The following is a 15,530-nucleotide window of genomic DNA, read 5'->3' on the forward strand; positions in this document are numbered from 1 at the left end:
TATCTGCTGAGACACGACAGAAACTCTGTTGTTACAGATTTTAGTGGGAAGGCTTTCAGCTTTTCTCCGTTGAGTATTATATTTGCTGTGGGTTTGTCCTAAATGGCTATTATTATGTATGTTCCCTCTATACCCACTTTGGTAAGAGTTTTTATCATGAATCGATGTTGGACTTTGTCAAGTGCTTTTTCTGCATCTATTGAGATGATCATGTGGTTTTTGTTAATGTGGTATATGGTGTTGATTGATTTGCATATGTTGAACCATCCTTGTGAATCTGGGATGAATTCCATTGGTTGTGGTATATGATCTTTTTTGTATGTTGTGGATTTGGTTGGCTAAAATTTTGTTGCCAGTTTTTGCATCTATGTTCATCAATGATACTGGCCTATAGTTTTCTTTTTTGGTGGTATCTTTGTCTGGTTTTGGTATTAGGGTGATGGTGGCATCACAGAATGTCTTAGAGAGTGTTCCTTCTTTTTCAACCTTTTGGAAAAGTTTAAGGAGGATGGGTGTAAGTTCCTCTTTGTATGTTTGGTAGAATTCACCTGTGAAGCCATGTTGTCCTGGATTTTTATTTGTAGGGAGTGTTTTTATGACATATTCAATTTCATTTCCAGTGATCGGTCTGTTCAGTTGATCTGTTTGTTTCTCCTTGATTCAGTTTTGGCAGGCTGTAAGTCTCTAGAAAGTTGTCTGTTTTTTCTAGGTTGTCAAATTTATTGGCATACAATTGTTCATAGTATTCTCTTATGGTTTTTTGTATATCTGCACTATCCATTGTGATTTCCCCTTTTTCATTTTTTATTTTGTTTATTTGTGTTTTTTCTCTCCTCTTCTTGGAGAGTCTGGCCAGAGGTTTGTGAATTTTGTTTACCTTTTCAAAGAACCAGCTCTTGGTTTTATTGATTTTTTTTCCTATTGTTTTTTGAATCTGTATTGTATTGATTTCTCCTCTGAGCTTTGATTTCCTTCCTTCTGCTGACTTTAGGTTTTGTTTGTTTTTTTTCTAGTTCATTTAGGTGGTGGGTTAAGTTGTCCATTTGAGATATTTCTTCTTGTTTTTAATTTTTTTTTTATTTTTTGTCTTTTTGTCTTTTGTTGTTGTTGTTGTTCTTGTTGTTGCTATTTCTTGGGCCGCTCCCGCGGCATATGGAGGTTCCCAGGCTAGGGGTCTAATCGGAGCTGTAGCCACCGGCCTACGCCAGAGCCACAGCAACGCAGGATCCGAGCTGAGTCTGCAACCTACACCACAGCTCACGGCAACGCTGGATCGTGAACGCACTGAGCAAGGGCAGGGACCGAACCCGCAACCTCATGGTTCCTAGTTGGATTCGTTAACCACTGCGCCACGACGGGAACTCCAGATTTTTCTTCTTTTTTGAGGAAGGCCTATATTACTATGAATTTCTCTCTGGGTAGCTCTATTTTTAGTTTTTTAAGGAACCACCACACTGTTTTCTATAGTAATGCACCAATTTACATTCCCACCAACGGTGTAGGAGGATTCCCTTTTCTCCACACCCTCTCCAGCATTTATTATTTGTAGACTTTTTGATGATAACCATTCTGACAGATGTGACATGATACCTCATTGTGGTTTTGATTTGCATTTCTCTAGTTAGTGATGTTGAGCATCTTTTCATATGCTGTTGGCCATCTGTATGTCATCTTTGGAGAAATGTCTGTTTTTTACGTCTTCTGCCCATTTTTGGATTGGGTTGTGTTTTTTTGGTATTGAGTTGTATGAGATGTTTGTATAGTTTTGAAATTAATTCCTTGTAGGTTGCTTCATTTGCAAATATTTTCTCCCATTCTGTGGGTTGTCTTTTTGTGTGTGTTGGGGGGGCTGTGTTTTTTGTTTAGGTTTTATTTGCTGTGTGAAAGCTTTTGAATTTTTTTTTTTTTTTTTGTCTTTTGCCTTTATAGGGCCGCACCTGCGGCATATGGAAGTTCCCAGACTAGGGGTCTAATCAGAGCTGTTGCTTCTGGCCTATGCCACAGCCACAGCAATGCCAGATCCAAGCCACGTCTGTGGCCTATACTACAGCTCACAGCAATGCTGGATCCTTAACCCACTGAGCAAGGCCAGGGATCGAACCTGTAACCTCATGGTTCCTAGTTGGATTCGTTTCCACTGCACCGTGTCGGGAACTCCAGCTTTTGAATTTAAATAGGTTCTGTTTGTTTGTTTTTGCCTTTATTTCTTTTGCCTTGGTAAATCATTCTAAGAAAATATTGCTACGATTTGCGTCAGAGAATGTTCTGTCCATGTTCTCCTCCAGGAGTTTTATGGTGTCGCATCTTATATTGAGGTTTTAAAACCATTTTGAGTTTATTTTTTGTATTTGGTATGATGGAGTGTTCTAATTTCATTGATTAACATGTAGCTCATCAGCTTTCCCAACACCATTTGCTGAAGAGACTGTCCTTTCTCCATTGTATACTCTTGCCTCCTTTGTTGAAGATTAATTGACAGTAGGTGTATGGGTTTATTTCTGGGCTGTCTCTTCTGTTCCATTGATCTGTATGTCTGTTTTTGTGCCAGTATCACACTGTTTTGATTACTGTAGCTTTATATAGTATTGTCCGAAGTCTGGAACAAAACCTCCAGCTTTGTTCTTTTTCCTTAGGATTGCTTTGGCAATTCTGGGCCTTTTGTGGTTCCATATAAATTTTAGGATTATTTGTCCTAGTTCTGTTAAAAATGTTGTGGTTAACTTGATAGAGATTGCATTAAATCTGTAGATTGAGTTTGGGTAGTATGTTCAATTTAACAATATTACTTATTCCAATCCAAGAGCATGGGATATTGTTACACTTCTTTTAATCCATCTTGAGTTTCCTTTATCAGTGTTTTATAGTGCTCAGTATATAGGTCTTTTACCTCCTTGGTTAGGCTTATTCCCAGGTTTTTTTTTGGTTTTTTTGTTTTGGATGCGATTTTAAACACAATTTTTTTTTAAACTTTCTGGTTTTTCATTGTTACTGTAAAGAAATGCAACAGACTTTTGTATATTAATCTTGTATTCTTCTACTTTGCTGAATTCATTTATTGGTTCTAATAGTTTTACAGGGAGTCTTTAGGGGTTTTCTATATAGAGTATCACATCAATCTGCATATAGTGAAAGTTTTACCTCTACCCTTCCAGTTTGGATACTTTTTACTTCACTCTTCTTTCTTTCTTTCTTTCTCTTCCTTCCTTCTTTCCTTCCTTCCTTCCTTCTTTCTTCCTTCCTTCCTTCCTTTCTTTCTTTCTTTTTTTCTTTCTGTTTTGGCTGCACCTGTGGCATGTGGAAGTCCTTGGGCCAGGGATCAAACCCATGCCACTGTTGAAAAAAACCCACTGCTCCACAAGGGAACTTCCTACTTCTCTTTCTTGTCTGATTGCTGTGGCTGGGACTTCCAATACTATGTTGAATAGAAGTGGTTAGAGTGGGCATCCTTGTCTTGTTCCAGAATTTAGTGGGACAGCTTTCAGCTTTTCACCACTGAATGTTATTGGCTGTGGGTTTGGTAAATGGTTTTTATTATGTTGACTTTTATTCCCTCTATACCCACCTTGGTGAGCATTTTTATTATGAATAGATAATGAATTTTATCAAATGCTTTTCCTCCATCTGTTGAGATGATCATGTGATGTTGTCTCTTCTTTAGTTGATGTGGTATATTGCATTGATTTGATTTGCATATGTTGAACTATCCTTGTGACCCTGGAGTGAATCCAACTTGATCATGGTGTATGATTGTTTATATGTCTTGTTGGATTTGGTTGGCTTAACATTTTTTTGAGAATTTTTTGCATCTGTATTCATCAGAAGTATTGCCTGTAATTTTTTCTTTTTTCTTTTCATTTTAATCGTGTCTTTGTATGGTTTGTAATGTCCGGGTGCATAATGGTTCCTTCATAGGATGTTGTGAGTGTTCCCATCTCTTCACTCTTTTGGAATAATTTGAGAAGGATAGGTATAAGTTCATTTTTATATGTTTGGTAGAATTCCCCAGTGAAGCCGTCCCATCCTGGACTTTTGTTTGCAGGGAGTTTTTGTTTGTTTTTACAGATTCTCTTTCACTAGTGATGAGTCTGTTCAGATTATCTGTTTCTTCTTGACTCAGTTCTAGCTGGCTGTATGTCTCTAGAAACTTGTCTGTTTCCTCTGTTTTTGTTTGTTTGTTTGTTTGTTTTCAGTTTGTTGGCATATAACAGCAAATAGCAAACAAACAAAGCTGGGACTGTGAACTGTTATAGTATTTTCTTTTGGTTTTTTTTTTTTTTTGTGTTTCTGTGGTATCAGTTGTTATTTCTCCTCTATCATTTCTTTTGTTTATTTGGGTTCTGTCTCTTTCTTGTTGGTTAGCCTGGCTAAAGGTTTTTGCTTTCATTTATCCTTTCAGAAAACCAGCTCTTGGTTTTATTGATCTGTTCTGTTGTTATTTTGGTATCTATGTTTTATTTCTTCTTGGATCTTTATTATTTCCTTGCTTCTGTTGACTTTGGTTTTTGTTTGTTCTTCTTTTTCTTTTTTTTTTTTTTGTCTTTTTGTTGTTGTTGTTGTTGTTGTTGTTGCTATTTCTTGGGCCGCTCCTGCGGCATATGGAGGTTCCCAGGCTAGGGGTTGAATCAGAGCTGTAGCCACTGGCCTATGCCAGAGCCACAGCAACGCAGGATCCGAGCCGCGTCTGCGACCTACACCACAGCTCACAGCAACGCCAGATCGTTTAACCCACTGAGCAAGGGCAGGGACGGAACCCGCAACCTCATGGTTCCTAGTCGGATTCGTTAACCACTGCGCCACAACGGGAACTCCTTCTTTTTCTAATTTTATGCAGTAAGTTGTTTGAGATTTTTCTTGTTTCTTTAGAAAGGCCTGTATTGCTATAAATGTCCCTCTTAGAACTACTTTTGCTGCATCCCATAGATTTTATAAGATTGTATTTTCATTGTCATTTGTCTTGAGGTATTTTCTGATTTCCTCTTTGATTTCATAATTGATTGAAAAAGGAAATTGTTTTGTTTTGTTTTTGTTGTTTAGTCTCCATGTGGTTGTCCCATTTTCCCATTTTTCTCTCTGTGGTTGATTTCTAATTTTATACTGTTGTGGTTAGAAAAGATGTTTGAAATAACTTCTATCATCTTAAGTTTGTTGAGGCTTGTTTTGTGTCCTAGTATGTGATTTATCCTAAAGAATGTTCCATGAGCACTTGAAAGAATGTGTATTTTGGATGACATTTGTGTGTGTTATTTTGGATGACATGTCCTGTAGGTATCAATTAAGTCCATCTATTTAATTGTGTGTCTTTTGCCCTAAAGTGAGTCTTTTGTAGGCAGTATATTGTAGGTTCTTAATTTTTTATACAAGCAGATTTGAAATCTTTATTGTAGTTGTGTTCTTTGCAAATCCAGAGTTTCCATTTGATTCCTTTAAAAAAAAAAAGCTCATTTTCAACTCTTCATTGATAGTCTCTCTTTGATGAGACATGGTTGTTATGCCTTTAACGTTTTAATTCTCTTTAATTTTTTAGACATGGTTTCCTTTTCCCTTCTGAACATATGTAAATTGTTGACTTAAAAGTCTTTGCATAGTAAATCTAACATTTGGGCTCCCTCAAAAATAATTTCTATTGACTGCTTTTTTCCCAATATATGGGCCGTATCTCACTATTTTTTGTATGTCATAGCTTTTTTTTGGTCAAAAACTGGATATTTAAGGAACTCTTATTACTCTGGTAATCATATTACCCCCTTCTCCATCCTCAGAGTTTGTTTTTGTTGCTATTTGTTGTTGTCATTTGTTTAGCAACATTCCTGGACTAATCCTGCAGTCCTCATTCTTTGTTGTTTATGTCCTCTGCTTGGTTCTCTGTCTTAAGATAATGATTTGAAAGATTCTCTTAAATGCTTTTGACCAACATGTCTCCCACCTTTTCTTCAGTGGGCACTTTGGGTGTTGGGGCATGCCTTCCATGCTCTGGCACTTTATAACACCTCCTTAGCCTTCACTTTCTACTTTTAAAGGAACTCAGAGTCAAGCATGGGTGAAAGATTAGAAGTCTAAGATCTTTCCTGAGCATTTGCATAGCTTTCTGGATCCCCAAGAATATGTCATAAATTAAAGCCCCTTATGGGCATCTCATTTCTTAGATTTTCCTTTTCAAGTTTTTCTTTCTTTCTTTTTTTTTGGACAGCCTCTTATTTGCCCCAACTAGAAACACTGCCTATATGGCAACTGCAGTGTTAGACAGTTGCCACTGACTCTTAGGAGATAAACTACCTGGGCATAGGGCTTTCCTCACTGAGTGACCTCTGAGTCAGATGAAATAAAGATTACCTTCACAAATGTGGCTAAAGGAATATTCTGGTCAATTAGTGACAGTTCTCTGGGGACAGGGCTTTTGATGGTAGTCCAAATTCATCTGCCTTCTTCATTGCTACTAGTTAGGGATTTCATAACCAGTCTGGTTCTAAGCACTGGTTTCTAAGACTAGCATGAAGCTGGGGAGAAGGCATAAAATAGAGTGAGTTAAAATATCAGAAAGCTTACTGTTCTTATGAAGATTTAGCTGTTGCTCATGCATAACTATTCCTAGAATTGTTGTAAGCCTTTGGTAATTTCTTTTTTTCTTTGTTTGTTTGTTTCTTTCTTTTTTTTTGTCTTTTTGCCTTTTCTCGGGCCGCTCCCGCAGCACATGGAAGTTCCTAGGCTAGGGGTCCAATCGGAGCTGTAGCCGCTGGCCTATGCCAGAGCCACAGCAACACAGGACCCAAGCCACGTCTGCAACCTACACCACAGCTCATGGCAATGCTGGATCCTTAACCCACTGAGCAAGGCCAGGGATCGAACCCACAACCTCATGGTTCCTAGTTGGATTCGTTAACCACTGAGCCTCGATGGGAACTCCGGTAATTTCTAGAGTACGGAAAAAGTTGATTTTGAAAATTTACATCAGTATTCTCATTGCTTTTATGGAGGAGTGAATTTTCAGAGAGCCTTCATTCATAATTCCAAAAGTGCTTCTCTTTTTGTCTGCTTTTAACCACTATGCACATTGCCCCTGTTCTTTTTGATATCTAATTATGGCCTTTGTATATTTATTGTCAGCCATGAAAGTCCAGTCTTTGATTTCATTGAGAGCTGCTTGCGAAATAAACATGAAATGGTTATTTATGAAGCTGCTTCAGCTATCATCCATCTTCCTAACTGTAGTGCAAGGGAGTTGGCACCTGCTGTTTCAGGTTAGTTTAATAACTGGCTTTTGTTTATATTCTTATGTTTTTGTTTTAAATTCCATAGGTCAACAGAGTAGGTATTTTTGAACTTTAGCTCTGTATATATAGCCTCTACATTCTGATATCTAGATGACTTAATTTAGTTGTCCTTCATTTAATTTTAGTTGTGCTTCCATATTCTTGGATTCCACATCACATGGCTTCAACCACATTGATTCATGATTGGTTGAATCCTCAGATGTAGAACCTGTGGATACCAAGAGCTGACTGTATTATGCCATTTTATAAAAGGGTCTTGAGCATCCCCGGATTTTGTTATCCACCAGGGTTTCTGGAAGGTCCCTGCAGATATGGAGGGGTGATTGTACTTCTTTTTCTGAAATTATCATTTCCCCATATAAAACACATTTAAGTGTTTAGTTAGAAAACAAGTAATTTTAATGCTTTCAGTTCTCCTTAATAATTAAAAAGCTTATTTATTCTTATAACTATAAATATTCTTTTGAAATTCAAATATTAATGGATATATTAATTTTTTTAGGAAAAAGAATAACGTTATTTCCTATCTTGAAAGTTTTTACAGCTCAACAAAAACTTTTTCTATTTTTGATGATACATTTTTTATGTGAATTTTTTATGCTGTGATTTAATTTCCTTATGAATATTTTGAATATGATTTCTTCATGAATTATATTTTCAGAAATATGCTGTTATAATGGAGTTCCCCCTGTGGCACAGTGGGTAATGATCTGTGGAGGTGCCATTTGATCCCCAGTCCAGTGCAGTGGGCTAAGGATCCCATATTGCTGCAGCTGTAGTGTAGGTTGCAGCTCTGGCTCAATTTGATCCCTAGCCTGGGAACTTACATGTGCCTTGGGTGTGGCCACAAAAGAAAAAAGAAAAAAAAGAAATATGCTGTATGATGAAATAAGCGATAGTCACAGTGACCTTTTCTTTTCCTAGTTCTTCAGCTTTTCTGTAGTTCTCCTAAACCAGCTTTGAGATATGCAGCTGTGAGGACCTTGAACAAGGTAGGTGTTCCATTGCTAACTGTTGAATTGTATCTGTGTTTGATTGAGAAACATTTAAATATGAAGCATTTGGCTTTCCGTCCAAGGTTAGTAGATTTGATTACTGGGCTTCGCTTCTGTAACACCTCACTTGTATTTGTGGCCTTAGGTATGGCCATTTTTATCATTATCCAACTGAAGATTCAGTTCTGATGTTTCAGCACTTTATAGTCAAGAGCTAGTATAATGGGCATTAATCATAAGTGGCTGTTTCCATTTAAATTAATTAGAATTAAATAAAATTAAAAATTCAGTTTCTTAGTCCTTCTAGTCACAGTTCATGTGCCCAGTAGCCACCTGTAGTTAGTGACTATCAGACGTTGTAGATATAGAACACTTCTCTCATGGAAAAAGTTCGCGTGGACAGTGCTAGTCTGTGGCAGCACTGTCCAGTAGAAACACTATGGGAGTTACATATGTAATTTTAAATCTTGTTTGTAACCACATTAAAACATTTTTAAATGGTGAGATTAATTTTAATAATGCATTTTATTTACCTTAGTATTTAGAAAAGGTATCAACATATGATCGGTATAAAATTATTAGATACATATTTACCTTCTGTTTTTTCATACTAGGTGTTTGATATCCAGTGTACATTTTACATTTACAGTGTACCTCAATTTGGGAATAGCCACATTTCAAATGCTTAGTAGTCATATGTGGTTGTTGGCTGCCACATTGGACAGCATTAGTCTAGAGGATACAGTGTGGAAACACAGCATGGATTAAATAACTATAAAACATTTTAGGAGTTCCTGTCATGGCTCAGTGGTTAACAAATCCAACTAGGAACCATGAGGTTCGATCCCTGGCCTCGCTCAGTGGGTTAAGGATCCAGCGTTGCTATGAGCTGTGGTGTAGGTCACAGATGTGGCTCGGATCCCGTGTTGCTGAGGCTCTGGTGTAAGGCCAGCAGCTGTAGCTCCGATCAGACCCCTAGCCTGGGAACCTCCATGTGCTGCAGGAGCGGCCCTAGAAAAGGCAAAAAGCCAAAAAAAAGAAAAAAATTAATGAAAGTTTAATATTGTAGAAGACTTGTGTAATGTAGCACATGACCAATTCTAAATTAATTGTATGAATAGTTGTAGGAGAGAGAAGTTTAGAGCAGCCATGGCAGAAGCTTTTATCAAAGAATATGAATTGAATTTAAAGAGTTGCTGTAGGTCCACATTCCTTCATCTGTAATCTTGGGGCTGGATGTATCTCAGAATTCAATATTTTATGAATTTTAGAGAGGTAATATGATGTTATCTCTTATATAACATACAAACCTCTTTGGGCCTGGAGCAGTTAGATGCATTAGACACATTAATATTTCTGCTTTATACATATGACCATCCTTACTAAGGAGAATAAATTAAGACTTAGTTTTACATTAGTTGGTTCATATTTTCCTCTTAAGTGAATGTTGATGCCAATATGTTGCTGAGTTTTCAAAATCGTAGCATTGGAAGGGATTCTATACTGATATTGGGATAGACAAAGAGGTAAACATCATCCGCAAAAGCAGAGCATCAAGAGAATGACAGACATATTTTAGTGACCATGAGCCATCTAGTTTGACTGGAGTTTGCCTGCTTAAAAACAGAAGTGTTTTCTAAGTGATAAGATATTAAATTTAAGTGTCTTTGAGCAGTATTTATCATTCTAGGTCTTATTCTAAGAGATTCTTAACATCTAGTAGAATGGATAACCATGAATGCATGTACTATAAGGAGAAATAGGGCAACTGTAATAAAAGGCAGACTATGATGTTGTTATAAAGGTTATAGGAACCTAGGAAGAGAAAGCATTGTGCTATATACTATGACTAGCAGTTAATCACTTATCAGATGATAATATCATACCTTGTTAATTGGAAACATTCATCTTGAGACAATTACTTTTTAAGCTATATTGTCCCATTTTGATTTTTAAAAGCCATTGACCTTAATTAAAATTTGTTTTGTTTTTTAAAGTTCTGGTCTTTAGCAGTGCAGTTTACTTAATTTCTTTTTTTCTTGCCTTGGACAAGGTGGCAATGAAGCACCCCTCAGCTGTTACTGCCTGCAATTTGGACTTAGAAAACTTGATCACAGACTCAAACAGAAGCATTGCTACCCTGGCCATTACTACACTCCTCAAAACAGGAAGTGAGAGCAGTGTGGACAGGCTTATGAAGCAGATATCATCTTTTGTGTCTGAAATCTCAGATGAGTTCAAGGTAAGAGTTGAAATATGATTATCTTTTCTCCTAGTCTCTGGCCCACCTATTTCTTTTCTTAACAGTGTTTTTGGATGAAGAGAAGTTTTAAATTTTTATGAAATCTAATTTATTAATTATTTCCTTTCTCAGTTATTTCTCTTCATGTCCTCAAAAACTTTTGTCTATTCCCAAGTCTTAAAGATTTTTTTTTTTTTTTTTTTTTTTTGCTTTTTAGGGCCGCACCCGCAGCATTGGGAGGTTCCTAGGCTAGGGGTCCAGTTGGTGTTACAGCTGCTGGCCTATGCCACAGCCACAACAATATCAGATCCGAGCTGTGTCTGTGACCTATGCCACAGCTCACTGCAATGCCGGCTCCTTAACCCACTGAATGAGTCCAGGGATCAAACCCACAACCTCGTGGTTCCCAGTCAGATTCGTCTCTGCTGTGCCACAATGGAAACTCCTTCTTGTGTTTTATTCTAAATGTTTTTATGGTTTTAGCTTTTACATTTTGGTCTGTGATTCAACTTGAACTAATATTTGTGTGTGCTAAGTTCAGTTTTTTCCCATACTGATTTCTAGTCATTCAGCATAATTTGTTTAAAACACTTCTCTTTTCCTGTTGGAGTGCCTTGGCCTCTTTGTCCAAAAAGCAGATAACCATGTAATTGTAGGTATATTTCTGGGCTCCATATCATATTCTATAAAACATTTGTCAATCCTATGCCAGTACCACATTGTATAGATTAATGCAGCTTTATGGTACCTCTTAAATATGTGGTCTTCCAACTTTGTCCTTCTGTTTTAATATATTAGTTCCTTTGCATTTCCATATAAAATTTAGAACCAGCTTGTAATTTCTATAAAACAAATCCTGCTAGGATTATGATTGTGAGTGTGTTGAATCTATAATCAGTTAGGGGAGAACTGACATTAAGTAATATTTTTCTTCCAGTTCATGAATATGGTCTACCTCTCCCTTTATTTAGGTCTTCTTTAATTTCTTTGGGCAGTGTTTTGTAGCTTTTACTTTAGAGGTCTTGTATGTCTTTTTTATACTTTTTCTATCCCATTTTTGTAATATTTCTATTTCATTGTTTGCTAATTATATATAAAAAATACTTATTTTTTTCACTTACTTTTGCTGAATACCCTTACTGGTTCTAGTAATTGTTTTATAGATTCCTTAGTATTGTCTATGTAAATAATCATACTATCTGTGGATGGAGACAATTGTGCTTCATTTCCAATCCAAATGCCTTTCTTTTTCTTGCCTTATTAAAATACTTAGGACTTCCGTAGCAGTGTTGAATAGGTGATAATGTCAGAGATAATCAAAATAACAATAAATTTCAGTTAGAAAAATTAAAGTAGGAGTTCCCGTCGTGGCGCAGTGGTTAACAAATCCGACTAGGAACCATGAGGTTGCGGGTTCGGTCCCTGCCCTTGCTCAGTGGGTTAACAATCTGGCGTTGCCATGAGCTGTGGTGTAGGTTGCAGACGCGGCTCGGATCCTGCGTTGCTGTGGCTCTGGTGTAGGCCGGTGGCTACAGCTCCGATTGGACCCCTAGCCTGGGAACCTCCATATGCCGCAGGAGCGGCCCAAGAAATGGCAAAAAGACAAAAAAAAAAAAAAAGAAAGAAAAATTAAAAAGATTTTGTTCTTCATTCTTCTTTAATTCTCAGTCATGAGGTATAGCTGACCCTATTTGCTCTCTTCTTGTATTTATCTACATTTAAGAAACAAACTTAGCCTGTGTATTCATGTTGACATTTTGAACTGTGGGGGAACCTTGGGAGGTTATGAACGTCATTTTGTGGTATACTGTATTGAATGAATCTCCTATGCATGGACATTTAGCTAGTATTTTGTGATTATAAATATGCTGTGGTAGATAATCCTGTGCATATGTTTTCTCAGAATGTTGGAGGTGTGCCCTCAGGGTAAATTCCTAGAAGTTTATCTGCTAGATTGGAGAGTAAATAAAATGTAGTTTTATAGAGGATGTTAAATTCTACCAGCAATGTATAAGAGTGCCAGTTTCCCCATGGCCCCACCAATAGAGTATAATGTATTTTGAAATTTTCCAACCCAATGTGTGGAAAAAGGTATCTCAGTGTGATTTCAATTTGAATTTCTCTTATTATGAAGGAAGTTAAACATCTTTTCATATTTTTAAAGGTCATTTAATATCTTTTTTAATGTAGTCTGCTCATGCCTTTTCCCTATTTTCTATAAGATTTTTGATCTTGTTGGATTCGGTTTGCAAGTATTTTTTGTTGAGGATTTTTGCACCTATGTTCATTAATGACATTGGCTTTTCTTTTCTTGTGGTGTCTGTCTGGTTTTGGTATCAGAACAATGGTGGCCTCATAAAATGAGTTTGGCAGTGTTCCTTCCTTTGCAATTTTTTGGAATAGTTTCAGAAGGATAGGTGTTAAAGCGTCTCTAAATTTTTGATAGAATTTGCTTGTGAAGCCGTCTGGTCCTGGATTTTTGTTTGTTGGAAGTTTTTGGGTTTTTTTTTTTTTTTTGGCTTTTTGCCTTTTCTAGGGCCACTCCTGCGGCATATGGAGGTTCCCAGGCTAATGGTCTAATCAGAGCTATAGCCGCTGGCCTATGCCAGAGCCACAGCAACGAGGGATCCAAGCCGCGTCTGAGACGGTATTGGATTTTATCAAAGGCTTTTTAGCCTCTATGGATAGAATCATATGATTTTTATCCTTAGACTCATTAATATTACACCAGAGCTCACGGCAATGCTGGATCCTTAACCCACTGAGCAAGGCCAGGGGTCGAACCCACAACCTCATTGTTCCTAGTTGAATTTGTTAACCACTGAGCCATGACAGGAACTCCCTGTTTGTTGGAAGTTTTTTAATCATAGTTTCAATCTCAGTACTTGTAACCGGGCCGTTCACCTTTTCTATTTTGTGTTGGTTTAGTCTTGGAGGATTGTACTTTTCTAAGAATTTGTCCATTTCTTCCAGGTTGTCTGTTTTATTGGCATATGGTTACTTTATGAACTTTAATATTAACTTGTCTAGCTTCATGAAAATCTCATTGGTATTTTTATGGGAATAACATTAAATTTGTAAGTTAGGGGAGAACAGATATCTTAATCATGTTGAGGTATCCCAATCAAGAACAAGGGATATCTTTTATTCAAGTCTACTTTTGTGCCTTTCAAAAATATTTTATAGTATTTTTTATATTAACTTGGAATTTTTATAAAATTCTTTTTTAAAGTATTTTATCGTGGTTATCGGCATTATAAATCTTTTTTCACTCATTATATCTTCTAACTAGTTTTTATTTATGTAATGAGGAGTACTACTTTTGCATGCTTATTTTATAGTCTCCTACTTTGACGAATTATTTTGTTGAGTTGGTCTTATCGTAGATTCTCTAGGGTTTCCAGGTTATATTATCATATTGTAAATAAATATAATTTTGTTTCTATTTTCCAAATATTATTCTTCTGATTGTTTTCTCGTATCTAATTGCTTTGGCTATGTCTCCAGAATAATGCCAGATAATAGTCCAGATGGTAGCATCCTTTTATTGTTTCTGACCTTAATGTAAATGACTCTTGGCTTCCCTATTAAGTAATATGCTGGCAATAGGATTGAGGTGGGTGTGTGTTTGTGTGTAAAATAGAAGTGTCCATCCATTACTAATTTATTTTTTAAGAATTTTACTAGGAATGGTATTGGATTTTATCAAAGGCTTTTTAGCCTCAATGGATAGAATCATATGATTTTTATCCTTAGACTCATTAATATTAATGAATTATATTAATTTTCTAATGTTGAACCATTCTTGCATTCTTGGTTTGCATTCCATTTCATTCCATTGTATTCCATTCCATCATAACTTATTATTTTCTTTTTTTTTGTCTTTTTTTGTGTGGGTTTTTTTTTTTTTTTTGCCTTTTCTAGGGCCGAACTCCCGGCCTATGGAGGTTCCCAGGCTAGGGGTCTAATTGGAGCTGTAGCTGCTGGCCTACACCAGAGCCACAGCAATGTAGGATCCAAGCCATGTCTGTGACCTACACTACCGCTTATGGCAACGGTGGATCCTTAACCCGCTGAGCGAGACCAGGGATCAAACCTGCAACCTCATGGTTCCTAGTCAGATTCATTAACCACTGAGCCACGAGGGGAACTCCAGCTTATTATTTTCTTGCTATCGTGTTAAAGTCTGTTAGCTAATATATCACTTAGAATTTTTGCATCGATATTCATAAATATTTCCATCTGTGATTTTTCTTTTTGCATGTATACCACTTTTATTAGGTTTAGATGGCATTGCTTTATAAAGATCATGGATGTTTTTCCTTCATTTTCTATGCTCTAAAACAACACCTAGAGATTTGGGACTGTCTGGTTGTTAGGAGACAATTCTCCAATCTCCATAAATTTCTTGCATTTCTGTACACCCTGCAAGTTAGGCACTAACTGCCCTTTGCTTCCTGTTATACCAGCTTTGTTTCCTTTGTGCAGTGCAAGACATCTTCCAGCCGCAATATAGGCATCTCCCTCAAAAAGCAAAGGGCAAGTTACCATATAGCCCTAGAAGATACAGATAGTCCTCCCTGTAGAGCAAAAAGCAAACATGCTCATTGCCCAGTATAATAACATTTCCCTTCAGAATAAAGGACTGGCACGCTCACTGCCCAGTGTAAAACATTCAGGTTCCATATCTTGAATTGTCCTGTAAAGCAACCACTGCAGGCTCAAGTATTATTTGGCCCTTTTTGCATTGTCCTGGGCCAAGTGGAGCTCAGGACACTGACCCCCACATGCTCATACCCTGGCTATTGCTTTTGCTGTGAGTAAATAACTGTCTTCATATCTGATCCAGAGTCTGTGTTTTCTTCTAGCATCCATGAAATTGTGGCAGTAGGGTAAAATCTCACACCCTATTCACTTCCTGACACTGACTTTTAAAGTTGTGGTGAAAATCTCCTAGAAACTATCTTGTGCAATAACTCCTTGGTAACTTTGTCTGCTTCTTCTGTGGAAATCAGTCTGTTTAAG

General features: G+C 37.0%; 1 protein-coding gene across 1 annotated transcript in view; it reads left to right on the plus strand.

Moving 5' to 3' along the window:
* The window catches only part of COPG2 (coatomer protein complex subunit gamma 2), a 122,159-nt gene that overhangs the window by 56,609 nt on the left and 50,020 nt on the right, over positions 1-15,530 (plus strand). The window contains 3 exon segments of the mRNA NM_001246238.2: positions 7,102-7,235; positions 8,193-8,260; positions 10,317-10,505. Coding sequence (NP_001233167.1) covers positions 7,102-7,235; positions 8,193-8,260; positions 10,317-10,505 — 391 coding nt within the window.

Source organism: Sus scrofa, chromosome 18, assembly GCF_000003025.6.
Source record: "Sus scrofa isolate TJ Tabasco breed Duroc chromosome 18, Sscrofa11.1, whole genome shotgun sequence".
NCBI classification, from domain to species: Eukaryota; Metazoa; Chordata; class Mammalia; order Artiodactyla; family Suidae; genus Sus; species Sus scrofa.